Consider the following 24,916-nt stretch of genomic DNA (forward strand, 5'->3'; position numbering starts at 1 on the left):
ACCAGGGATCAAACCTGTGGCCCCTGCATAGGCAGGTGGACTCCCAACCACTGTGCCACCAGGGAAGCCCTACCATTACTCTTTTAAAAGAAGTTTGACAGATAGCTAGGGTAAGAACTTTCTTCCTTGCTTATGGCTTTGCTTTCTTGTTGATGTTTTACAATAACATGTACTAGCAGCTAAGACTCCCCTATTCAGGCTGAGCAACTTGACTTTCCCTCCATTGCTACTTAGGCCTAAGCAGTTATCAAAGCAGTAAGAACTGTCGCTAGGTTTGGATGAGGACTGGGTTATCTTTTCTTTTTTATTGTAGTAAACACATGACATATGTTATTGCTAACTGTATGCACTTTGTTGTGCCGCAGATCTCTAGAGCTTTTCCATCTTGCGTGAGTGAAACATCTACCCATTGAATAGCAACTCCCCATTTTCTCCACCCCACCAGCCCTCGGCAACCACCATCCTACTTTCTGCTTCTATGAGTTTGACAACTTTAGATACCTCATATAAATGGAATCATGTAGTATTTGTCCTTCTGTGACTGTCTTGTTTCACTGAGCACAGTGTCCTCAACGTCTGTTCATGTTGTAGCATAAGACAAGCCTTTTTTTTTTTAAGGCTGAGTAATAGTTTATTGATATGTATATATCACTCTGTCTTTATCCATTCATCTACTGATGGTTGTTTAGGTTGTTTCTACCTCTTGGCTATTGTGAATAATGCTGCAGATATCTTTTCAAGGTACTGTTTTTAGTTCTTTTGGATTAATATCCAGCAGTGGGATTACTGGGTCATATGGTAGTTCTGTTTTTAATTTTTTAGAAACTTCCATACTGCTTTCCATAGTAGCTGAACCATTTTACATTCCCATCAGCAGTGTACAGGGGTTCTAATTTCTCCATATCCTCATCAACACTTTATTTTCTTTTTTGATAATGTCTGTCCTAACAGATGTGACTGTGGTATCTCATTGTAGTTTTGATTTGTGTTTCCCTGATGATCAGTGATGTTGAGCATCCTTTTCATATACCTGTTGGCCATTTATATGTCTTTTAGAGAAATGTCTGTTCAAGTCCTTTGCACATTTTTAAGTTGGGTTTGTTTTTGTTTGTTTGGTTTTTGCTATTCAGTTATAGGAGTTCCTTATATATCTTGGATATTAACCCCTTATCAGATCCATGGTTTGCAGATATTTTCTCCTGTCCTTAGGTTACCTTTTCACTCTCAATTGTCTTCTTTGCTATGCAGGAGGTTTGTGGTATGACATAGTCGTATTTTTCTTATTTTGCTTTTTTTGTGATATCGGTGTCATATTTCTTCATGCCCAGCGTCACGAAGCTTTTTTTTTTTTAGGAAATGCTCAACATCTTTAATCATTAAGGAAACTCAAGTCAAAACCTCAATGTGATACCACTTTATATGCACAAGAATGGTTAAAATTTTTTTGCAAGGGGGACAGTTAACAAGCATTCATGAAGATGCGAACCCTCATATATGCTGAGGGTAATATAAATGGTATAGCTGCTCTAGAAAAACTGTCATCAGTTCTTCAAAAAGTTAAACAGAGTTATCATATAACCCAGCAATACCACTTTTAGGTTTATACCCGAGAAATAAAAATATACATCAAAACAAAACTTTATATGTATGTTCCTAGCAGCACTATTTATGAGTCAAAAAGTACAAACAACTCAAATGTCCATCACTTACTTGATGAATAGATATATTAAATGAGGTATGTCCATAAAATGGAGTATTTTTGGCAAAAAAAAAAAAAAAGAAAAAGAAATACTGTTACATACTACCACACAGATAAACCTTGAAAACATTCTGCTAAATGAAGGAAGCCAGTCACAAAGATGACATATTTAATTATTCTGTTTATTTGAAATGTCTAGAATAGGCAAATCTATGGAGACAGAAGGTAGATTTGTGGTTGTCAAGTGCTGGGGGGATGGGGAAATGGAGAGTCACTGCTAATGGGTATGGGGTTTCTTTTGGGGTGATGAAAATGTTTTAAAATTGACTATGTCATGAAGCTTTTCCTCTACATTTTCTTCTAGTATATTTATAGTTTCAGGTCTCACATTTAACTTTTTTTTTTTGGCTGTGCTGCATGGCTTTTGGGATCTTAGGTCCCTGACCAGATCAAAGCACGGCCCTTGGCAGTGAAAGCATGGAGTCCTAACCACTGGACTGCCAGAGAATTCCCACATTTAACTTATTTTTAGTTAAGTCATTTTGAATTCGTTTTTGTGTATGGTGTAAGCTAAGGGTCCAGTTTCATTCTTTTGCATGTGGATATCCAGTTTTTCCAACACCATTTGTTGAAGAGACTATCATTTCCCCATTGTGTAGTCTTGCCACTCTTGCCGAAGATCTGTATATGTGTGAGTTTATTTCTGTGGCTTCTCTTCTGTTGCATTGGTCTATGTGGCTGTCTTTATGCCAGTACCATACTGCTTTGATTACTGTAGCTTTGTAATATGTCTCTAAGTCAGGAAGTGTGATGCCTCAAGCTTTGCTGTTCTTTCTCAGGACTATTTTGACCATTCAGAGTCCTTTGTCATTCCATATGAATTTTAGGATTGTTTTTTCTATGACTGGGGTTATCTAAAAGGAAGTGGAAATGTAATAAGCAGAACTGGATAAGGCTTGACTCGGTTATTGAAGGACTAAAAGGTATTCCAGGCCAAGGGAATAGCAGATGTGAAGACTCAGAATAAGAAATAGCATGATGCTTTTAGGGAATAGTAATAATGATAATAGCTAATGTGTTTTGAGTATACATTGGTGTATATTGATGTGTGAACCTGCAAAACATCTGGTATAGCTAGAGTGAAAGGTACAAGGGTTTCAGTTTGTTAGCAAGTGAGCCTAGACGATCGGGGCCTAAAATCCAGATCTTTAGCCTCCCAGTCCAGTGTTCTTCCACCCTCCAAAGTTCTTTCTGAAATGTGTAGTGTTGTGTACTGGTTGAAGTGGATAGACCATTACTTCTAGGCCTCTGGCTCTAAAGCATCAGCTCTTTTAACTGTATTTGCTGAACTTTATAGTTTGTGTTTTGTAACCATCTATAGATAAAAACACAAAAGAGGCATTTCAAACCAGGTTACCCTTGATCTTTAGTTTTATGACTTTATTTCGTATCTCTGAGTTTTTAAGGTATTAAGTTGAATAAAGAGAGCAGCCTTTATGGTTGTCCTACTTTTTCTCTGCTCCAAATTCTTCTTCATAAACAGGGACTGGAGCCAACTCTTCATTCATTCAACCTAGGAATTATTTTCTTGAACTGATTTGCTTTAACCAAACTCATAAGAATGCCACTGTTTATTAGTTTATCATAAGAAATCTAACTTGTAATTAGACTCCCGTCTGCCAGTCACTTCATTTTCTTTTCTTGAGGAGGTCTACTTAGGAAATTCAGTTAAGATTAGAGACAGCTGCTTTGTGAGAATTTAAAAAAAAACTTGGATGATTTTAAAGGTCTTTCCCATCAATCTTTGATAGCGATAGCTAGTCTTTACAGGCTGAGTCTGTATGTTGCTAGGCTGGCCAAAGTGAGTGTTCAGATAGACTGGCTGTTGTACCTCTGTTGGACGACAGCAGAGATGCAGTCATCGGTGCTTACTCTTTCAGCTATCATTTTTTGAAGACCCCTTAATTTCTACTAACCCCTGTGTTTGTGTGTTAGCTATATCAGCTTGCTAATGCCCTTACTACACATTGCAGATTTCTAAATTTAAGGCTGGATTCAACCTGTCAACTTTCCAAAAAGACCATCAAAATAACCTGTTGATGTTATAACTGAATCACTTTGCTGTACACCTGAAACTAACACAACGTTGTAAATTAACTGTACTTCAGTTTAAAAAATGGTTAATAAAAAAAGCAAACAAACAAAAATAACCTGTTGATCAGACTAAGCGAAGTTTCTTATTTACTGCAGTGAGAGTGAGCATCACTCTGAAGGGTCTTGCTTTAGAAGGAGAGGCCATGGCTGGCTGTGGGTAGGGTTTGCGGTCTGACTTCTCGTGGTTTAAAGCAGGTCTTTCAATACAAAGATCGTATTAACATTGCACAGAGCTTGTGATAGATTAGGACAGTTGGAGCAAGTCTGGTGAGCAAGTTCTTACTTGATAAGTGAGTAGGTGTGCCCAGTTCAGTAATTTATTATACTAAGGAGCTGGTTGAGCGGTCTAATGTTAAGTGAATTTCTGAGAAGCTCCTAAAGCTAACAGCAAAGCTACCTACTGGTTTGTACCCTTAATCTTCCTGGGCAAGGGTTTCCTGAACAAATGAGGTCATTTTATGTAGGGGCCTTAGATCTTAGTCCTCACAGTTATGTGAATGCAGAAGCCTCAGTTCTCACTGACCTCTGTAGGGCATATACATTTTAATCAAACTTTGCCGTCCTGGCCCCTGGGTATCTTACCGTTTCCTTGACCTTTATCTTCTAATTGTGGATGGTGTTATGACCGTAGATCTCTGTGGCACTTTGTCTACTGACTTCAACTAGTATTTAAATATATAATTTATGTCTTGCTACTCCGCTAAATGCACCCTAAGTTTCAGCTGAACTGAACTAGTCTCTTTTCTTCAAAATGGTACTTTTGCTTTTCCCTCTTGACAGTTCTTTTATTTCGTCTTTCCAAAATTCTATTCCTCATGCAGCCTTTCCCGAGCTCCACACTCCCTGTCTTTAAACTGGCTGTACCTTATTTCTTAGTCATTTATGTAGCTAATTCAGCCCCTTATTAGATTGTATGCCCGTGGAAGACAGAGACTATATTTTACTCTTATTTTTTTTTTTGCGGTTCGCGGGCCTCTCACTGCCGTGGCCTCTCCCGTTGCGGAGCACAGGCTCCGGACGCGCAGGCTCAGCGGCCGTGGCTCACAGGCCCAGCCGCTCCATGGCATGTGGGATCCTTCCGGACCGGGGCAGGAACCTGTGTCCCCTGCATCGGCAGGCGGACTCTCAACCACTGCGCCACCAGGGAAGCCCTACTCATCTTTTTAAAAATCCTCTTCATATTTATTAAACTGAATTACTCTGTTGAACTGAGTTGGGCTAAAGCAGATAAACGCCCAATAGACTGATGAATTATTTTCATATAGGACTTTCATCTTTATCACTCTGGTTCTCTCTTTCCAAAGGTAAAATACACTCCAGAGACTTAACATTTGAGGTTGCAGTTTGTACGGATCATCAGAGTTGGATATTGTTGTGTTTTGAGATATAACCTACTTGAACTCTTCTCACAGATGGACTTCACTGAAGATAGTAGGAGGAAAAGATTTGAAAGTGTCTTTGTACTCACTTCAGAGCATTGACCTCTCTTTAAGTTTAAATATAGTGATTTATTCATAGAAAGCCTTAGAGAATTAAGGTTTATGCCTTTATTTTAGGCAGCTTTGGTTTTAATTATCATTTACAATGTCCTGTTTCTCTTCAAAACTTGTTTTGATAACAGTTAGAGATATGACAACAGGAGCAGAACAGAGCAAATGTTTAACCCTTGTATGTGATCATCTTAGTATAGATGCAGTTTAGTATTGAAACAGATCTTTGGGTGCTGTGGTTTAGTGGCTACTAGAAGGGAAATTAAACGTAATTTCCACTCGTGACAAGGTAGTTCTTTAGAGTTAATATTGGAAGACAGATATTTTTATATGTATAGTGCTCAGCACAGACTTTCCAAACCGTCATTATGTGGCAGAGCTATAAACTTGCCCGTATGCCCTGGAGAAAACACTTTTGTCTTGTGTTCTAGCCACTGCTTGACTCTACCACTTAATTCCTACATGTTAACCTCTGTTTAACCAGGGGAACTATATTTACCACCACCCACTCTGTGTAGATCCCTAATTAGCAACTCCACAATGCTTGAACACAACAAATAACTATTTATGGTCTAGTGTTTTAGACATTTGTTTTTTGAAGACATGTTGGTGAGTATTCTGTTATAGGAGGGTGAGAAGTGGGGATAATGTTTGGTAGATCAGCAGACTTATTAATACTTTGCTCTTCTGAAGGAAATGTTCTTTTATAAAAATTCAGAAATCTTGCTGACATGTTGGGATGGGTGGAAGTATTTATCTTTACTGGGGTGTGTATTTGACCACTGACCACATTCTGCTTCATAACACATACACTGGACCATGGGAGGTGGAAATATTACAGTTGGTGGTATTTATTAATAAAAAACTGATCCCCCCCCCCCGCCAGAAAAAAACCTGGATGAAGCTACATATCTTAGTAATGTAATGTACAGTGAAATTCTTGCCTTACATATAGGATCGCGTTCTTTGAATTGAGGTTAGCTCTTTAGAAGCACCATTTTGGATAGAAGGGCAGTTGTAAAAGATGAGAAGAGAAATGCATACAGGCAGCCCTGATGCTCTGCGAGTTTCCAGCATGCATGAGTTTCAGCTACCATGCGTTCGTTAAATAATATCAGTCCCTCCACAGTATGGTTCAGATTTTAGTTACTGTGGTTTATTTACTGTGAGTAATTCTTAAAGTACCAACTCTCTGCTGTCTCTCCAGTCCACAGATGATGGTGCAAATAGTAGATGTTCATTGTATTGATGACTTCTTTGAAAGTCTGTCAGTGACTGGTCAGTGTACATCTGTTACTCACTTAATCTACGAGACAGCAAAGTGTGTTGCTTCCCAGTGATAAACCCATGCGACCCTTTATAAAAATGGATAATCAAAAGAGGGAATAGGCTGACAAAGATAAAAGTGAAGCAAAGAAATGAACGTGATAATGGCGAACGTGAAAATCAAGTCAAACATAAATAGGAGTTAGAGAAGCAATAGCCGACTGTGGGAATGTTGGCACTGCCTGCCGCCACTTAAAGAGATTCTAGATCTGCAGCCAGAGGATCTTAGCGAGGGCAGGCTTGTCGCCATAAAGAGTATCGTGTGACAGAGGATGTGGATGGCCAGTGGCAGGCAGAAAGGTCAGATGAAAGGAGTGCCTAAGGATGGTTCATGACTTTGAAAGTGCAAAGAATAAAACGTTGAAACCCTGATCCAAACTTAGAAAGTACGACAGTTTGCCAAGGCATAGAGAATATGCTCACTGTGTGTTATAAGTTAAACAACAAGAAGGCACACACTGCTCACATCACTCTTGGTAACTTTTTTTAACCAATAAACAGTTAACTCTCAGTGTTTCTGTTCTAAAATGTACCATGCTAAATAAATACTGGTTTTCACTAGTCTATTTCTTTGTACATGTAAAACTGACAGAGATTTTAATGTTTTGACAGCATTTTGTTCAGGTCATGCAATAGTCCCCACTGGTCATTAAGATTGCCAAACGTGATTTTGGCTTGCACAGTTTGTACGTCCTGAGCTACCATGTGGAACGAGGGCTGTCTGTATGTGTCGTGGCCTTTTGGCCCAATGTCTGTTACCCACAGAAACAGGCCGTTTCATAACTAGAAAACTGTGTGAGGGGAATGAATAGAGCAGGAACTCTGTGGACCTGAGTTGAATTTCTGACTCTAGGTGTGTTACCTTGAACACATCATTTAACCTCAGGTTTCTCATCTCTAAAGTGGTAGCCGCTCAGTGAATACTTCTTGAGTTTTTTGAATGAATGCTTACCATTTAGCCCTGGCACTAGTAACCACTTATTAGTAAGTAGCTCACTTATTAGCATCTTTCACAGAGAAGAATCTGATAAGTTTTTTTTTTTTTCCTGATGTGAACACAGTATTGAACTGTGACATACATAATTTGAGGTGTATAGACCCTCTCATTATTTCTTTAGATCAGAGTTTCTCACTCCCTGGTGACATTTTGCCATTGTAGGATGTTTAACAGTATCCTGGCCCCTACCTACTGGCTGCCAGTAGCATTCCCACCACTTGTGACATGTAAAAGTGAATCCAGTTATTGCCAGATGTCCCCTGGGGGGGGGGGTAAAATTCCCCCTAGCTGAGATCAACCTGCTTTAGACTTTTAAAGTATTTTCTTAATTTATTTCTCTCCTTTCCTGTTTCCCTTCTTCAACCAGACCTTCTCTCTGTTGCCAAAGTGATAGTTTCCAAATGCAAGTCTAGTGCTCAGCTTGCCCTGCTCTCATATCCATTAAATGCTCAGCCCTGCCTGCAGGGTAAAGCCTGAAGCCCAGGAGCATCAGAAGCTTTGAAGGAGCTGGTTCCTACCGAACTCCACCTCCATTCCTCTCCCTCCGTTTTTTAATTTTTTTTTATTTTTAAGCATTTTATTGAGGTATGATTTACACAAACATTGTATTATGGGGTAATTTAAACACATTAAAATGTGTTTAAAATGCCCAAATCTTAGATATATAGCACAGTGACACTACATATGTGTGACGACCACGCAGATCAAGATTCAGATTATTTCCATCATTCAGAAACTTCCCTTTATGCCCTTCCAGTCAGTAACCCCTCCCTCACCCCCATTCCCAGTGGTCGCCATTATTGTGACTCCTACCACAGTAGATTTGTTTTGCTTGTTGCTGACGTTGATACAAATGGAATCATGTGATACACACTGTCTTAATAATGGCTTCTTTCACTTGGCATGTTTCTGCTACTCACCCATATTGTTTTGTGTCAGTTCTTTATTACGGAAGAGTATTCTGTTATATAAATCTATCACACCTGTTTATCCAGTTTCTTATTGTTAGACAATTGGGTTATTTCTGGTTTTTCACTATTATTAATAAAGCTACATTGTACGTCTTTACCTTCTTTAAAAATTTTTTATTATGGCAAAATTTATAATGTAAAATTTGCCATTCTGACCCCTTTAAAGTATACAGTTCAGTGACACTAATCGTATTCACAATGTTGTGCAACCATTACTGTTACTTCCAAAGTTTTTCATCACCCCAGAAAGACTTAAGGAGTAACTCTTCATTCCTTCCTCCCCCCAGCCCAGTGTTTGGGAACCTCTAGTTTACTTTCTGTCTCTGTGAATTTGGTTATTCTAGGTATTTCACGTAAGTGGAATTGTTGTGTGGGGTGCATTTCACTGAGCGTGATGTTCTCAGAGTTTATCCCTGTGGTGGCCTGCGCCAGAACTTCATTCCTTTTTTTTGGTTAACTTTTTATTTTATGTTGGAGTATCGTTGATTAACAATGTGTTAGTTTCAGGTGTACAAGGAAGTGATTCAATTATACATATACATGTATCTATTCTTTTTCAAACTCTTTTCCCAGTTAGGTTGTTACAGAATATTGAGCAGAGTTCCCTGTGCTGTACAGTAGGTCCCTGTTGGTTATCCATGTCAAATATAGCCGTGTGTACATGTCCATCCCAAACTCCCTAACTATCACCCCCCACTGTAACCATAAGTTCGTTCTCTAAGTCTGTGAGTCTGTTTCTGTTTTGTAAATAAGTTCATTTGTATCATTTTTTTTTAGATTCTGCATGTGAGCATACGATATTTCTCTTTGTCTGACTTATTTCACTCAGTATGACAATCTCAAGGTCCGTCCATGTTGCTGCAGATGGCATTATTTCATTCTTTTTAATGGCTGAGTAATATTCCATTGTATATATGCACCACATCTTCTGTATCCACTCTTCATTCCTTTTTATGACTGACTAGTATTCTGTTGTTAGCTAGGCTGGGTCTCTTCCCTCATCACAGGCATTTGGATTGTTTCCTTACTCACCTCCTTTGGCCTCACATCACGTTTGCTTTGTTGCCACAGCTGTGCTAAACTCTGTGCTCTTTCTGTGGAGCTTTTTCTTCCCTCTGTGTTTTTGGATTCGGGCTGTTACCTTTCCCCGTCATGTCTGACTGGTGAACTCTTAACGCATTTTCCAGGGCCTGCTTCAGATGTTACCTTTCTGGAAAACTTTCTAGCAGTGCCAGAGTTAACTTTTCTCTTTTCTGTTTGCATCAGACCTTGTCCATACTATAGACTAGCTCATTGCTATGGGTTTTTTGTTGTTTGTTTGTTTTACTTACAGGGGTGCCTTCCCCACTAGGCTGTGGCACCTCCTTCAGTGTTCTCAGTACGTAGCCCACCCACCATCATGAGCAAGACCATCACTTATTTATTGCGGGAGTCCTAGGCCCTGGGATAGTTTCTTTTATTCATTATCTTTGTTCCTTAAACAGATGTGCAGTGTAGTACAGTGTTGTTAAAATCATTTTGCAGATGAGGAAACTGATGCTTATTGAGATTGTATATAATTTTGTCAAAGATCACACAATTTATCATTAGTCAAGGTTTATCTGGCTTCAGAGTCACTTTTATCCATTGGCAAGCCAACTTTTCCTAAAAACCGTTTAAGTGAATAAACAGTTTTTTCCTCTGTTCGGCGTTCAACCGAGACCATACATCTTGCATTCTCAATGTTTTCTGTTTTCTTGTAATAAACATGTGTTAAGCACTGCTGAGAATCAAAGCTGTCCTCCCCCATAGCAGTGCCATTGTTCTCCTCCTCCCTGCTATGGGAAGTTGATGAGTTCATCTCTCTTTCCTGTAGACGTGGACAGTGGTGGGTGCCCACCCAGAGAGGTGCCCTCTCCTCATTTTCCTTTCCTCAGTCTGTAGTAAAGGTCACCTATGTGAAGTGCCTTCGCTTCTGCCAGTGAGGCTGCCTTGCCTTTCCCTGTCAGTGGTCCTCCATGGATCCAAGTGCACTTGACCCCGTTGGTATCGCAGACTGCCTGCAACTTAGTCAGGTTTTACTTTTGATAGTACAGGAAACATTTAACTGTGTTCTGTGTGCTTATTTGTAGTTTTATTGGAAACTGCTGGCATGATTTATTTGTCTGAGAATCAAGATTGAATCCATGTTTCTGTTTCTCTTTGTGAAGAATGAACTACGTGTTAAACATGCATAAATATTGGACCTATTTTATGTTTTATATAAATTTACATTTTATACTTAAAAAACCAGTCCGCTAATCATTTCAAGCTGTTGTCTATTTTCAGTTTTCATATAATTGATGATTTAATGGAACTTTATCACTTTTATTTTGTTTAATAAGGCACAATCCTTAAATCTTTTAAAGCATTAATTAATCTAGCAACTTTGTAAGTATATAAAATATTGGCACAGCTGTTCTGGGAGCAATGGAAGAAGACAAACATACACTTAAAATCTAGTTTAGGAAGCGTTACCGTGAAAAAGCAACATTCTGTCAAATATGAAATAAAACAGTGTAAGTCAGTGAACAAGAGCTGTACATCAGTTGTCAAGTGAGCAGTCTGGACCTGAAGTGCTGAAGAAATTCAGAAGAGGAGGCATGTGATGGGTTAGGTGGCGCCTACATTTTCTGGTGAAAATGACTTCTTGTTTGCAGGGAGTGAAACACATTGAAATGTTACAATGGTTTGTAGCCCTCCAGACGGCTGTGTTAATATCTGTGTTATTGAAATTTCACAGGATTGGGGGAAGCAATCTAAAAAATGTTCCTAGAAAGGTAGAGGGGCTGTGGAGGGGTGTGGGAGGGAAACATGGAACCTTCTTGAAGGAAAGGTAGAGAAACACTATGCGAGAGTAGTTAAGAGGTTTAAACAGGAACATGATGGTGATGGGCTGGCATGGAGGGGCAGGAAGGTAAGTTTTAGGTAAGTAGAGAAGGGGAGGGTGTTTTCTTGGTGAGAATACTAGAGAAGCAGATTCAAGATGGTTTTCTTGGAGAACATAATTTAAAAAAAATTGAGATTGGGTGCATAGCATGTCTCACATGCTGCCTAATAGCCTCTAGTTATCTTGAAAAGTGAAGAAAGTAAAATCTTAGGATTTCTTTTGAAACATGTTCAAATTCACGTTTTGTGGTAGATGACCTCCGTGTGCTCAGCGTCCCCGGTTAGTTTTCTGATTGCAGTTCCCCCCCTCATGCAGTTATGGGGGCAGTGCTGTTCACCTGGCAGACACTTAGCTTAGGAAGTACTTTCCTGTGGTGTCATTATTCATTGAGTGACAGAACCACCAAATTTTAGAGAATGGAGAAGACTGGAGAGATTTAAACTTCTCCTTTTAGATGGAAATGAGAAAAATTGAGGCTCAGAAAGGTTGAGAGACCTGTCTAGAAAACCATTGACGTTAGCGGTTAAACCAGGCTTACTCCTGGCATCTCCTGAGTTCTAGTCCGTTGCCCTTCTTACAACTTCATTTTGTCTAAACCAGCAGGCACCTTGACCTGGAGACTGCAGGCTGTCACGTCTTCCTGCATTTCCCCAGACACAGTGATCATTTCCTCACCTGTGTGGAAAGACGATGGGTTTCGTCTTTTTTACTCTTCCACTTTGTTGGTTTTAACCTTGGGCCACTTACTTAACCTCTTTGCCTAATGTTCTTTATATGTTTTGATAAGAATACTATTCTAGTAAGGTGGTTGTCAGGATTAAGTTAGATGGCCTTTTCTTTGTGCTCAGTGTATTTTAAGAATTTGGTAAATGTAGTTTTTTTCCTCCTTTCTTTCTTTTCCCCTAGAGCACTTACCACATTGTATTTATTTTACACGTGCCAGGTGGGATTCTTGGAGATTTCCCCTCAATAATCTCTCAACTTTATATGTGTAATAGTATTATGTGGTCTATGGGTATAATTCTTAAAATAAAAAAGCATTCAAGGCTACTCCTTGAATAGGAATGCTGCTGCCGTAGTTCAGTTGTCTGTCAGAGAAGAATCAGGCACCTCTTGTTCATTTTCAGTACTCATAACCATTCTATAATAAACAGACCTTGCTTCCTACATTGTTACTTGTCTGAGCCTTGTTTTGACCTTGAGAGAATTTCATTGTAATTCTTCAAGGAAAAGGTATTGTTTGGTTCCTTTGGCTCCTGGTCTCTGTCCCTGACTGTTTCTGTGATTGCCTTGCAGAGCTTGGAGGAACGTCGGTGCGATGATGGAGCGTCTCAGGAGGACGAGGGGTTTATGGGCATGTCCCCCCTCTTACAAGCCCACCACGCCATGGAGAGAATGGAAGAGTTTGTGTGCAAGGTAAGGTGGCCCTTTCTTGTGGTTTCCGTGCTGTGTGTTTAGTCCTTCCCAAACAGGAAACTTTAAGGAGAGAGGCGTGTGGCGGTGTGGGGGGCAGAAGCAGTGTCAAGACTTTAACCCTGTTCAAGGCACAGGTTCTGTTTGCCTGCACAGCCGTGATAAAGGTTTGATAGCACTACATTATCCAGCTGGGAAGCAAGACTTTCCTGAAAATAGGTTCACAGAGTAGATGTCTTGTTGACCATTTAGACAAGACAGAATGAAAAAGTTGGGGGGGTTCGATGCCTGGAGATGCTGGAGTGCCATCTCCAAGTGCCTTGAATCTGTTCCGCTGTGATAGCGAATGTGCTGCTCTTCTTAGGGACCGTGTGGCTAATCAGACTCCTCTTCACATAGGAATTGCCCAGTTTTCACACACGTCTAGTATCTTCAGTGTAGCTGGTATGTTTTCTGATTCATTAGGATCCATGTGGGGATTTTTTCCCTCCTAAAATGGTAACTGGAATTGGGGTTGCTTGTTTAGAGAAAATGGTCAGGGACCCTGGTACGGGTATAGCCGCTCGGTCCATTCCGTAGGAGCCCTGGCAGGTATGACCTCAGGTCAACACAATTCTGTGTGTGTGTGTGTGTGTGTGTGTGTGTGTGTGTGTGTGTGTGTGTGTGTAAATTCATTTATTAAACATTTTTGAAGGACTCTTGATCATTTAGAGAAAAATTTTTCTGACACTTAGCTTTTTCATGAGTTTTATGAAACCAAGACTTTTTATGCTTGTAGTTGTAGATCCTGAAAACTAAATTTAGGTTTTCCTACATTCATAATGATTCTAGAAATAATTGGGGCCAGTTGACTTAGAGTCCTATACTTTGGACCAGAGCTGAGAAGAGAATGTTATAATCTGGATATAGACATCTCTTCCAAGACAGAGGGATTGGGGGGTGGGGGGAGGGGGGGAGTGGGAGGCGTGTCTAAACATTTACGGATCTACTTTCAGAGCCTCGGAAATTTGCATCATTGTTTGAAAACTGGTGAAGAAAAAGCCAAGCAAAACAATTAGACCCATTCTAGTAATCAGTGTCTCTGGAGAATCGGCACAAAAGGATACAAAAGATATATTTTGTTTTTCAAAAAGCAAGTTTGGTGTTAAATCTCAAAGTTCAATATTCAGTGTCCGGCCATTAGGGACTTTTATATTAATGGATCCGTGGGGTCCCGTAGCTAACTTGACTGTCTTTTTGTTCTCCCTTCTGAACCGAGTAGAGAATAAAGCAGATAAAACTTTCCAGTTTAAAAGCTAATGGGTGAATAAATGGGCACTTTTTTGCTACAGACTATAATTTACTGAAGGAAACGTAGTGATTATTACCAGCCCCTTATCATCCGCTAGCAGTGTGTCTGTGATCAAAGGGAGAGGCTTCCTGGGTCGCCCCACACACTGTGGCCCAGCACCAGACCGTCCTTGATAAACCTAATGACACAGGGTTCTTTCTTGGATTGGAAGCAAGTAGACAGTTTAGAATGAAGTGTCCTGTCACCTTGCTGGTCCAGGTACTTTCCCTTTGGGGAAAGCTTTTCTTGTAGGGATAGGGAACAAGACCATTTAGGCTTACGGAGCATCCAAGTTTGATCTTGGTGTCTCTTTCCCAGCCTTCAGTAGTTGCTGTTTACGAGCATCGTCATGTGGGATCGGAGGTGTTCTGTGGGTCACTTTTGTAAATTAAGTTTTGTGCATTATATGGTCTAACACAAACCTAGTGGACCATTGCTGAGATGTTTGATTTAGGCATTGTCCTTGTCAAGCTTATAAATAGATGTGTCTTTGACTAAGCTGTGACCTTATTCCTCCCCAGGAGGGGAAAGAGAATACCTGTTTGGGTTGGCGTTTGGCTACACTGCAAGTTGAGCCACATGGGTGCAGTGTCTGAAAATGACACTAATACAGTATAATTATGAAAGCACAGCTCCTTGGCCCAGTCTTTAGACACCAGAACGTTTGTTTAGAAACAATGGGGAAAGTCGCTCTGACAGTGTAAGCATGTAAGAAACTCGGCATTCTTTGGACTATTTTGGCTGTGTGGTGGATGACACAGTAGCACTTTTCATATGATCACAGCAGAGCTGTTTCCATGTTGTGAACTGCCTTGAGGGAGGTGAGGATTGATTTCTATCTTAGAAAATAAAATTCTCCCAAAATAAAACAGAGTAGCAGCATCTTGTAACAAATTATTTTATTTTGTTGTATGTTAGGAGCAAGCAGGGAATGGCCAGATTAGCCCAGGCCTCAGGTTTTGAGTTGGAAAGTGAAAGGGCCAGCAGGGAGGGTAGGGAGAGAAGGGAGAGTAAGTTTGAGTGTGAAGAGTATCACTGCTATTCTTCAGTTGTTTGTGCCCACTCCCTTTGGAGTTCCACAGAGGATCAGTTCTCTGAAAACACCCCTAAGGAAGGATTAGGGGGAGCAGAGGACAGCAGACTCTTGTGGAGGGAAAGGGTGAGCATGGTGGCTGGCAGGTGTGGGGTTCAGCCGTGCTGCTGGCCACAGGGGCGTCGATGTCAGTGTGGAAGCCACAGGTAGACATGCTACTGCATCCTTCCTTGCATCTTTTTGGCTCAGCAGAAGCAGGTTAGATTTTAGGCTTACGTGATTTTGTGGTGTGAGCTCACTGGGCTGAGAGACATGATTAGGAGCAGAGTGAAGACACACACTTTTTCGGAGGGGCTTCCACACTCCTGATCCCTTTCCTTTAGAGTCTGATGGGGGCCTGACGGCGAGGAAAGGGGGACCTGGAGGGCAGGAGGGCTGAGCCCCTTTGCCGGCTCCGCAGCGTTGGTCATCAGCTCTCAGGTGGCAGCCTGCGGGGACAGGCAGGACTGCGCATCACCTTTGGCGGGGATGCTGGGGTTTGCCGCCTCATTTATGAAGTGCTTTGGGTCATTTCCTGTGATCCTCACAGCTTCCTCACCAAGTGATCGAAGCACTCGTGTCCTTGTTTTATAAATGCAGACACTGAGGCTTGAGGATTTTGTCATTAATTAAAGCTCATTCAACTGGTTAATGGCAGAGATCCAAGGTTTTCTGACTCCTGTGCTCTTCTCCACTTGCCGTATTTGCTGTGATGGGAAGAGAAAGAGTAAGGGAGAGGGAGAGACTTTAGCAGAAGGTACATAAGTGTGATTCTAGGTTCTTCTTTCACCAACAGGGATATTAAGTATAAAAATGGTCTTATTTAACACGACAGGGATTTTTCAGAGGTCAAGTCTGTGGTGGAGGATGAAGGAGGGGTGGGGCGTCTGTACGGGTGGGACTTCAGCCCCCTCACTCTACCTTTAGCCAGATTGAAACAGAGCTTGAAAGCACTCTTTTTGGGTATTTTCTATAACTTCATTTCATTTGCTCTTCCCTTTTCCTAAGAAAAGTCCTGTCCCCGCCCCCCCATCCCCTGCCTTTAAAAAATGTTTTTCCTCAGTCAAGTTTTTAAAACCTCAGAATATAGGACATTATACCTTTGAATGTTATTTGTCTTTCTAAAGATAAGGTATTTTTTCTCATTATCAGGCAGTGTGGTAAGAGATAGCTGTCAGTATTGCTCAGTAGACATTAAACTCCGACGTATTTGCTAATGTTCTTCCAGGTCTGGGAAGGTCGGTGGCGAGTGATCCCTCATGATGTGCTACCCGACTGGCTCAAGGATAACGACTTCCTCTTGCATGGACACCGGCCCCCGATGCCTTCTTTCCGGGCCTGTTTTAAGAGCATTTTCAGAATACACACTGAGACAGGCAACATCTGGACACATCTCTTAGGTATGTAACAGCAGTGATACAATGTGATCATTCTGTTTCTCCCCCCACCAGTGTAATTGAGGGTAAGGACGGAACTTAAAAAATGTATTTTGGATTTGCCGTTTTTGTTTTCTGGATTTCTAATGATGAAGTTTCTCAGTGGTTGTCTCTGTGGTAGTCCTCGATGACACGATGGTTTTATTATAGCTAGGTTGTATTTCTCTCTACTAGATTTTCAGACATGTCCTTAAACCAGGCAAAGGAAAAGGCACTGTACAGAATGGGTTATAACGTTTTAATGAGCGTGGAGAGGAAGGTAATATTTAATAGAAGTAAGCTGACTTTTGGAAGTCATTACTTAGAATATTCACAGTTCAGTTTCAGTTTGTCTTGAAGCAGAATGTGATCTGTGATATTTCTTTCCATCATGATTGCACATTAAAGAAAGAATGCAGTGGAGGAGAGAACAGTCTTTTCAACAAATGATGTTGGGAAAAACTGAGTAACTATTATGCAAAAGAATGAAGTTGGACTTCTTATTCACACCATATAGAAAAATTAAGATGGATCAAAGACCTAAACATAAGAGCTAAAACTATGAACCCATTAGGAGAGATCATAGATGTAAATCTTTGTGACCTTGGATTAAGTGACAGTTTCTTAGAATTGACACCTAAAGCATAAGCAACCAAAGAAAAAATAAATTGGACTTGATCGAAATTAAAAACTTGGGACTTTGCTCGTGGTCCAGTGGTTAAGAATCCGCCTTCCAACGCAGGGGACACAGGTTCAATCCCTGGTCGGGGAACTAAAATCCCACATGCTGTGGGGCAACTAAGCCCGCATGCTGCAACTACTGAGGCCACACGCCACAACTAGAGGGAAGCCCGCATGCTGTAACTAAGACCTGACGCAGCCAAATAAATAAAATACTAAAAAAAATTTTAAACTTCTGGGACTTCCCTGGCGGTACAGTGGTTAAGACTCCACAGTTCCAATGCAGGGGCCATGGGTTCGATCCCTGGTCAGGGAACTAAGATCCCACATGCTGTGCAGCGTGACCAAAAAATTAAAAAAATAAAAACTTCTGTATGTCAAAGGACATTATCAAGAAAGTAAAAAGGTAACCCACAGAATGGGGGAGAATATTTGCAAATCACATATCTGGTAAGGGTCTAGTGAAGAATTCTTACAAATAAACAATAAAAAGACAACTCAGCTTTTAAAATGGGGAAAGCATCGGAATAGACGTACAAGTGGCCAGTGAACACACGAAAGGTGCTCAGCATCCTGGGTCGTTTGAGGGAGGCGCAGTGAGCTGCTGCCTCACAGTCACTAGAATGGCTGCTCTCACGAACATGGAAAATAACGAGTCCTTGCCAGGATGTGGAAAGGCTAGAACTCACGTGCATTGCTGGTGGAAGGTAAAATGGGGCAGCCCACAGAAAATACTTTGGCAGTTCCTCAGAAAGTTAAACAGAGTTACTGGCAATTTTAATTCTAGGTATATATCCAAGAGAATTGAAAACATGTTCACACAAAAATGTGTACATGAATGTTCTTAGCATTATTCATAATAATGCTGAAAGTGGAAACAGCCCATGTATCAGCTGACGGGTGAATAAAATGCGGTATAATCCACATAATGGCCATAGAAGGGGTGGACTGCTGATAATGTGCTACAGCACGGGTGGGCCTTGAAAACATGCGAAGTGGAAGGAGCTGGGCACAAAGGCCAAGTATGGTGTGATCCATGTACATGAAATACCCAGGATGGGGAAATCCATAGAGACAGAAAGTAAGTTAGTGGTCGCCTAGGGTTGTCTAGTGGGGAATGGGAGATGGCTGAACAGGTATAGGACTTCTTTTTGGGGTAATGAAAACGTTCTAGAATTAAATGGTGGTGATGATCACACAACCTTGTGAATATACTGAATAGTCTGGCCTGACCCGATTTGATGTGCCTTTCTTACCCCGCATTTGATTTCCGCTGTGACTGCAAGTTCCAGACTGCTAGTGCAGTGAGAGCAGAATAGACAGTCAGGTTTGTTGCTGACTTCTGCTCGAGGGTGAATGCTTTATTAAATGGATCGAACAGAAGCACTTAGTCAGTGTTTAACTTCTTAATTTCTGTGCCAGTCTTGTGTTAAGTGGCCTTTCCCTAGGCAGTAAGAACATGGTATCTCACTGTGAAGAACAGTTTAAAAACTGGTTATGAAATGGCCCAAATGGGCATTTCACTGTCCTTAACTCCCCAATCTGTTGGGCCAACGGGTGAGGACCAGAGAAGCATGAGGTTCCTAGACAGCTATTGGTGGAGAAAAGCTGTATTTCCTAGCAGAGTTTGGAGGTATCAGCATTCACTGCAAAGGAAAATGCAGAACGGGCCTTCGAAACCTGGGCTACAGCATAAATGCCAAAAACTTTATAAATGAAATTTCACATGGGATCTAGAGGTAGAAGTGGGTTTTTCTACTTTTTTAGTTTAATCTTTTTTTTTTTAAAACATCTTTATTGGTGTATAATTGCTTTACAATGGTGTGTTAGTTTCCGCTTTATAACACAGTGAATCAGCTATACGTATACATATATCCCCATATCTCTTCCCTCTTGCATCTGCGTCCCACCCTCCCTATCCCACCCCTGTAGGTGGTCACAAAGCACCGAGCTGATCTCCCTGTGCTATGCGGCTGCTTCCCACTAGCTAGCTGTTTTACATTTGGTAGTATAAGTCCCTGCCACTCTCTTCTAGTTTTTTGAGAAGCAGCAGGCAATGTCTATTTTCTTTTTTGGATTAGTAGTAAGTTATTCTGTATACTGAGTTTGTGAAACTGAGGAGCATATGATACCAACAGTATTTGGAGTAGACCAACATTTTGGATAAGGTTCAGTTATTTGGAAAAATTAGGAAAGTTCTCATGGAACTTTCGATTTGGATGTCAGGATTGAAAACATAATCAGTATATAACACTTCAGTGTATCTTCAAAAGGATAATCCTTTCTCTCTTCCCGTACTCTTTCCTAGGTTGCGTATTCTTCCTGTGCCTGGGGATCTTTTATATGTTTCGTCCAAACATCTCCTTTGTGGCCCCCGTGCAAGAGAAGGTGGTCTTTGGATTATTCTTCTTGGGGGCCATTCTCTGCCTTTCTTTTTCGTGGCTCTTCCACACAGTCTACTGCCACTCAGAAGGGGTCTCCCGTGTCTTCTCTAAGTAAGTATCTGCAAAGTCCATATTTGATCAGTGATGTAGAGTCCATGGGCTAGGGGAGAACTTCCAGCAGAGGTGGCAGAACCCTTGATACCACCCGCTGGGAACTTTGATCGGAACCTGTAGCAGGCAGTACTTTTTGACATTAAATGGATCTTCTTTTTTCTGTCCTAGGCTGGATTACTCTGGCATTGCTCTTCTGATTATGGGAAGCTTCGTCCCTTGGCTTTATTACTCTTTCTACTGTAACCCGCAGCCGTGCTTCATCTACTTGATTGTCATCTGTGTGCTGGGCATCGCAGCCATCATCGTCTCCCAGTGGGACATGTTCGCTACCCCGCAGTACCGGGGGGTGAGAGCAGGTAAGAGCTCGCCGAGGGCCCACGCTGGACCCGCGTCTATTTGCCGGGCTTCGTTAAAGGGTCACCGTTGCCCAAGCATTACGTGAGGTACTTGTGGTGCAAAGATGGAGAAATCACAGTTCCTGTTCTCGAGGGCCTCGTAATGTAGTAGGGGTGTCAGAGTGGAGGGGTGCTGAGCTATTGCAGTTGACGTATTTGGGGCAATACCGTGTACATGAGTTTAGGCCCATACACTGTCCTTATGGCTGTGGCTCCGTAACCTTTGTAAAATAGTGATTCCTCTTTCTCAGCTCAAGGTGTACTTTTTATAGTGATTAGTTCTTTTTTTTGTTGTCATTTTTGTTTTGTTATGTATTTTCATTTTAATTAAAAAAATTTTTTTTTCCTATGTATTTTCATTTTAAAATGTGTAAAACAAAAGTCTTCACTCCCAACTGATTGTGTTCTAAACCACACATCTTTTCTGATGTAGAGATAAAGAGGCTTTTTGTATTTAGGATAATGCCTGTTTAGTTGGAGATCAGTGGAAAGCCAAAAGCCCCTTCCTGTGTGAGTACTTCCTGTGTGAGGGCCTAGACTGGTGACTGACCCCTCGGAGCCAGGGCTGTGTCTTCAATTTTCTGCCCACCTAGTGTCAAACCCAGTACCTCCTGAGAATGAACAGGAAGTATTAGAAGGAATACTTTTCCTTTCAACCTTTTTGTTTTAAACCATTTTGTATCAAAGTCTAAGCCACAGTTTATCTGCAGTTACCTAGAAGGTTAGAAGTTAGAATTAACTTCGTGTTAATGAGCACTGTTGTAACTCTGTCCTCTTCCCTTTTGAGGATTTCTTTGAGCACGTGAGCAGTGGTCAGGGTTGGCTGCAAGTGTTACTGAACCAGACCTGGGTCTGCTTGCCATGCCAGTCTGCTGACACCGGCTGTGGTGGAGGACAGTGCGGCATTTACATCGTCAGGCGCCAGACGAGGAGTCTGGGGCAGCTCGTGCTCAGAAAACTTGAACTCCCTGGTGGTTTGGGGGGAACAGTTTTTATAGGCAAAATTTGGGGGAGGTCTGCATGGCGTGTGACCTCCCTCTGGTTGATTGATGGGGGGGTAACCGGGTGGTGTTCCAGAAACCTCAGTCGTTGGCCTTCTGGTTGCAGCCAGTCTGGGGTCCCTGCGCTTGTGCTCAGCCTGAAGTCACCATCCTCCACCGGGTGGGCCCCAGTTCCTATAGAAGAGCTCTGAGACATGCATCAGATTGGGTCCCTTGAGGAGGAACCGGACCGTGTGCCCCTTTCCTGCACTGTTGTTCTTGACTGTTCCGCCTTTGCTTCTGCATTCCCTCACTCCTCTAATTAGTAACTGTTGGAATCTGCCCTTGGAACTCAGGAAAGGTCTAGGAGGCTGAAACCTTTTTCCTGCAAATAAGAAATGGGGGACACGGAAGGGCTTTTGTGCCTGGGAGGGCCCCACCAGGTCCTGCTGGGTTTCAGTCCCCCCCTTTCCTGTGATATGCCTCTATCTTGGGGGGAACAGGTATTGGACAAGAAGACAACGTTTTGAATAGAGAGGCTGATCGTGAACTCACAGAGAACTTGGTTTCCCCAGCGGTGCTCAGCTGTGGTGTTCAGCCTGGAGCACGAGAGATGGGAACGCTCCGGCTGAGTGGAGCTGCGTGGCCTGCGGTCTGTGCACATCAGAGGGACCACGTTGCTGAGCCTTTGGCTTTGGGAATGATGGGCACGACCACGAGCAGCCTCCGCTTAGCACGTGGAGGAGAAGCGCAGTGAAGAGATAGGAGCACGATGCTTTCGGGGGGGTGGGGTAGGAAATAGTGAGTCAGCACTGCCCTTGCTCTGCCCTCGGGGATGCCCGTGTCATCTACGAGTGTGCACTCGGCATTGGTGCACAGGTATTGGTGCACATCGGTGGGCGCTTGCTTGTAACATCCAAAGCAAGTAATAGGCACCTTGTTGTTGAGAAAGCTTATTACCAGATGGTGGTTTGTTTGGCAAAGGTCGTTCTTACCTGTGCGTCAGAACGTGGGAGCAGCTCCTGGCTGCTGAGGGACGTCCCTGTGGTGCTTTGTTGACCCACACCCTTCACAGTGGTTTTAGATCCGCGTTACCTTTAACCTTTTTTGGATCGTGACATTTTCTGTTACAACCCTAAACATGTCTTATTTTATATATATACATATATATATAATAATAATAAAACTTGTACAAAATGGCACTTAACCCTCCACTTGACACAGTCTGATTTTTTTTTACATTTTTTATTTTAGTCTAGTTCATTAAAAAAAAAAGACTCATCCAGACTCAGTTTGTCTCATAACCCAGGTCATATCCAGAAGTTTGAAAAGCACTGCTGTAGAGGGTTTTGAGGGCAGTCGGCCGTGGTGGAGCCTTGCTGACACACTATCTGACCGGTGCTCTGGGGCCCTCTCCCTTCCTCATCCCCACCTCCGTCCTTTCCACCCTACTCTCCCCCCAGGAATGTCTGGTGCCTCAAAGGGAAGATGAAGTGTGTGAAACTGCTCTGTACTGTGTCTTTAAAGTATCTGTGTATCTGTGTCTTTAAAGAAGCAGCCTTTGGGGGTGCTTTGAGCAAACCCCTAGAGCTGTCTGTTTCTAAAACACTCAGCAGCATAATTCCAGACCCCTTGAATACTGCTGACTTGTTAAGCTAAGCCTTTCTCAGCAGGAGGCTCTTTGCATTTGTAAATAGATCTCCTTTTTAGAACTTAGATGTGCTGTCTTGCGTGTCAGAATCACAGAGTTTGAAGAACCTTCATTTTCCTTTTGACCAAAAAGCTGATGTTGTTGCATCCTGCTGTGAAGTATTCAGTTTACAGAATCACTGGTACTGTGCCAAAGTTCTCCTTCCTCGTTTTCACTGTGTTCTTACGATTCCCAGGAGTGTTCTTGGGCCTTGGCCTGAGTGGCGTCATTCCCACCTTGCATTATGTCATCTCGGAGGGCTTCCTGAAGGCCGCCACCATAGGGCAGATCGGCTGGTTGATGCTGATGGCCAGCCTGTATATCACGGGAGCAGCCCTGTACGCTGCCCGCATCCCCGAGCGCTTCTTTCCCGGCAAGTGTGACATCTGGGTGAGTATGGTCAGGGGTGGTCAGTGTCTATCCGTCCATCTGCTAGTGGGTTATTGGCAGACGGGGAAGTGGAATAATTGAGGAAGGTTCAGACTCAGAATCCAGATATGTGTATCCTAGCCCTCAGTCTCCCTCATGATTTGTCTCTCTCTGGACAGTAAGTACAGTACTGACTAGTGTTTATTGGTAACTGACATGCGGTGGTGCCTGGCACAGAGCTGAGGGAGCACTTTACAGGGACGGCCTCGTCAGATACACTGGCCCCGTAAAGTGTAACAGCTGCTATCAGTGCCTTCACTCGACAGCTTGGGAAATGAGGGTTCGGGAGATTAGGTAACTCCTTATCCAGCACCTCTGCCTATTAGATGGCAGGAGTGGAATTTCAGTCTGTGCTCCTGTGCCCTATACTGTGTGGCATGGCAGGTCTTCTAGTCCCTCTTCGTCTGGTTTCCTCGTGTATGAGATGAGGGTGACAGACCAGGTTTTTACCAAGGTCCTTTCTGATACCAAAATTCAGTGATTTGTAATGAGGGACTGATACACGTGTTTGGCTGGAAGAGGAGGTAGGATAACTAGATGTGGTTAATGGTAAGAAAGGAGGAGAGAAGGGGCAGAAAATACAGGGGGCCAATAGACAGACACTCTTGTAACTGAAGGTGGCCTGAGGCATGTCAACAGTGCGGTGCTGCCTGAGGTGGGATCTGACCTTCCGGGATTCTGCTCCTCAGGCAGCTACTGATGATCACAAACCGAGCTGGTCCTCTGTCTCTTCAAAGCTTACTATTCATATAAAAGAAAATGCTAACTTAGGTCATCTTTGGAACTTCAAATGATCAAATTTATCTTTCTGAGATTGCCTCATCATGGTTTTGACACTGATATGGAGAAATTTTCACACCCCTCCCCGCCTTTTTGGAAAATGCATCCCCTTTGGTTTCCTGGGAAGTATTTCTTCAGAAGTGGCTTGTGGATCCATCTAGTTGACACTTCTGAAATCAATGTCTTTCCCTTGATAATTAGTTTTGCCATTTTTCATGTTGAGACTATAATGAGAGAATAGTGTAAGTCTTGAAGTGATACTTGGTACACTGAGCAATAACCCCCTTTGATATGAACTAGCATTCAACAGAACGAGTTAAATCAGAACCATCACATGCTTGTAGACCAGCCTCTGACTTGAGAAGGAAGTAGAAGGCCCTGCTTTCCTAGTCCTTTTAAAATAATAATAATAATAATAAATAAATACATTTATTTATTTATTTTTGGCTGCGTTGGGTCTTTGTTGCTGCGCGCGGGCTTTCTCTAGTTGCGGCGAGCGGGGGCTACTCTTCATTGCAGTGCACGGGCTTCTCATTACAGTGGCTTCTCTTGTTGCAGAGCACGGGCTCTAGGTGCGTGGGCTCAGTAGTTGTGGCGCATGGGCTTAGTTCCTTCGCGGCATGTGGGATCTTCCCGGACCAGGGCTCAAACCCGTGTCCCCTGCATTGGCAGGTAGATTCTTAACCAC

General features: G+C 42.3%; 1 protein-coding gene across 3 annotated transcripts in view; it reads left to right on the plus strand.

Moving 5' to 3' along the window:
- The window catches only part of ADIPOR2 (adiponectin receptor 2), a 52,314-nt gene that overhangs the window by 23,748 nt on the left and 3,650 nt on the right, over positions 1-24,916 (plus strand). For all 3 annotated transcript variants that reach the window (XM_060164432.1, XM_060164433.1, XM_060164434.1), the window contains 5 exons: positions 12,842-12,961; positions 16,589-16,760; positions 19,765-19,951; positions 20,123-20,310; positions 23,216-23,409. In XM_060164432.1, the coding sequence (XP_060020415.1) occupies positions 12,842-12,961; positions 16,589-16,760; positions 19,765-19,951; positions 20,123-20,310; positions 23,216-23,409 (861 nt within the window). The remainder of the gene's footprint in view (positions 1-12,841; positions 12,962-16,588; positions 16,761-19,764; positions 19,952-20,122; positions 20,311-23,215; positions 23,410-24,916) is intronic.

This window comes from Lagenorhynchus albirostris, chromosome 11 (assembly GCF_949774975.1).
Source record: "Lagenorhynchus albirostris chromosome 11, mLagAlb1.1, whole genome shotgun sequence".
Lineage (NCBI taxonomy): Eukaryota > Metazoa > Chordata > Mammalia > Artiodactyla > Delphinidae > Lagenorhynchus > Lagenorhynchus albirostris.